Below are 2,477 nucleotides of genomic sequence, written 5' to 3' on the forward strand. Positions count from 1 at the left end.
AAGCATTTCAGTTTTCCCAATGTGAAATATTCTATTGGGCCCAGGTTAATAATTTTCTACTTTTTGATAGACCAAACCTTTTTAAATGCCTGTCTTCAGCATCCATTTTATTATTATTATTATTATTATTACTTTCTGAAACCACCTTCAAAATCAGCAGATCAGTTATTTGCCAGCCTCTCTCATTAACTCCTCAGGACAGAAATCAAAGAGAGTTAACACTTTGAGAAGTGTGAAGCAACAGGAGAAAGATCTTTGAAGTGTAAATCAGCTCCAAGAAAACGAGTAGTTTTACCACAGTTAGACCTGATAGGGCTTTCCCACATTGCAGAACAGAAAGGACGGACAAGATGAAACAGTCAGAACAGGAGCTGAAAGGCAAGATGAAAAAGAAAGAGCAAATCATTATTCGTTTGAGCAAACCTGCCTTGGGAAACCAAAAGCAAACTAAGAGAACTTTATGCTTGCAGCTGATTCAATTTTTCTTATAGTTCTCCCACCCTTATCACAATGCAGTTCATTTGTGAGACACAATAACACTCTGACTTTTCTTTCAGATAATCTTGTTTTCTGCAAAGATGTCTTTGAATCAAATGCAAATGAAGCAGGAAATCCTGCTCCCACCTGGCCTGAGCAAGACAATTCCAAAGCACAGCCAAGACCCTGTGCCATGCACTGATCCAGTCCCACATCCCCAGCAAGAACCTGAAGTCCAAGTCCCAACACCTTGCCCAGAGCCAGTTCCAGTAGAAGTGATACCAGAAAAAGCAGTGCCATTGCCAGCACCAGTGGTGGAACCAGGCAAGGGAGAAACACCAGTGATAGTAGTACCCAAGAGTCCACTCCAGGAACAACAGCAGCAACAGCAGTGCAAGCTACCACCAGCTTTCCCACCTGTATCACACCCTGAGCCTGTCCCACATCCTGAAGAGAAATCAGAGTGCAAAGAGCTACCTGTGCCAGCTCCTGTTTCTGGCTGTAAACCAACTCCACATGTTCCGGAGAAGCAGGAGTGCAAGGAGATCCCTGTGCCAGTTCCTGTTTCACACCCTGAACCTGCACCATGTCCCCAGGAGAAGCAGGAATGCAAGGAGATCCCAGTGTCAATCCCTGCTCCATGCCCTGAACCTGCACCGCACCCCCAGGAGAAGCAGGAGTGCAAGGAGATCCCTGTGCCCATCCCACACCCTCCAGAGAAGCAGGAGCACAGGGACACCCCTGTGCCAATCCCTGCTCCCTGCCCCGAACCCACACCGTGTGCTCAAGTAAAGCAACAGCACAAGGAGATCCCCGTGCCAATCCCTGTTCCACACCCTGAACCTGCACCGTGTCCTCAGGAGAAGCAAGAATGCAAGGAGATCCCAGTGCCAATCCCTGCTCCATGCCCTGAACCTGCGCCACATCCCCAAGACAAGAAGGAGTGCAAGGAGATCCCTGTGGCCACCCCACACCCTCCAGAGAAGCAGGAGCACAGGGACACCCCTGTACCAATCCCTGCTCCCTGCCCTGATTCAGGGAAGTCCTCCCATCCAGAGAAGTATCCTCCCATTGAGCAGCAGCAGGTGAAGCAGCCCAACCAGTGGCCACCCATGCAGAAGTAATTTGCAGCTGACAAGGGAAGCCCTGAAGAGAGGAGATTGCAAACCCAATCTTCCTCTCCCCATGTCTCACAACCAGAGGTCATTTTCCAACACCCTTTTATTCACTGCAGAATTTCTATTAAGAAACACAGCTTCCAACTCCCCCCTCCCAGCTAACACTAGTGTTATCCCGTACTAACAGCCATAAGCTAACTGACATGCTGAGACTGGCAATAGATAAGGCTTCAAGTGGTGTCGTAGGCATGTGCATTCAGCTTTTCAGGTGCCTGAATTTCTGCCCTTTCCCAGTCATCCCTCTGGCTTTCAAAGGCCCAGAAAGAGACCAAAGAGCATGACGGCACGGATGAGTCGGGTCTATTAAGCTGAACAATAAATTTAACCCAAATGCAGTTAGGGATCTAGAGCTCATGGCTTCCTCTCCAAGCTCCCCATGGATAAATGTCATCTCCCACCTTGCAGTTAGGGATTTTGCCTATTAATAATAGGATTTCAGGTTTGTGTAGAACCTGCTGCTAAGGGGTTCTGATAAATGGCAATGAGACTTTCTGAATCACAAATCCATAGTGCTGAATATTTTATGTATCAAAAAAATAACACTGGGCTAGAGGAAATACTTTACAAAAGAGACATCACCTCTTAATTATCTGCTTAGCTGAAGTATTTGTAATCAGTGCTTTCCTCAGAGAGCTCACTTTGGGTTATCCAGCATGTGTAAAAGAGCAGCTTAAGATGAGATTATTTATGGAAAACATAGATAATCAAATCCAATCCAGACATGTTTCGAAATAGATTAACTTCAGGTGTGGCTTTCATCTGTTAGACAGGATAAAGGAGGAAGCATAAGAGTGCTGTCTCAGTTACACCCTGGAACATGTT

General features: G+C 46.5%; 1 protein-coding gene across 1 annotated transcript; it reads left to right on the top strand.

Moving 5' to 3' along the window:
• The first annotated feature begins 562 nt into the window (after nucleotides 1-562).
• Nucleotides 563-1,911, top strand: LOC133215579 (uncharacterized). Its single transcript, XM_061359655.1, has one exon. The coding sequence runs from the start codon at nucleotides 579-581 to the stop codon at nucleotides 1,599-1,601; it is 1,023 nt and encodes a 340-aa protein (XP_061215639.1). The 5' UTR covers nucleotides 563-578; the 3' UTR covers nucleotides 1,602-1,911.
• Nucleotides 1,912-2,477: the final 566 nt, after the last annotated feature.

Source organism: Neopsephotus bourkii, unplaced genomic scaffold (assembly GCF_033783945.1).
Source record: "Neopsephotus bourkii isolate Nb327-2 ecotype Australia unplaced genomic scaffold, CSIRO-AGI_Nbou_v1 NB_989, whole genome shotgun sequence".
NCBI lineage: Eukaryota > Metazoa > Chordata > Aves > Psittaciformes > Psittacidae > Neopsephotus > Neopsephotus bourkii.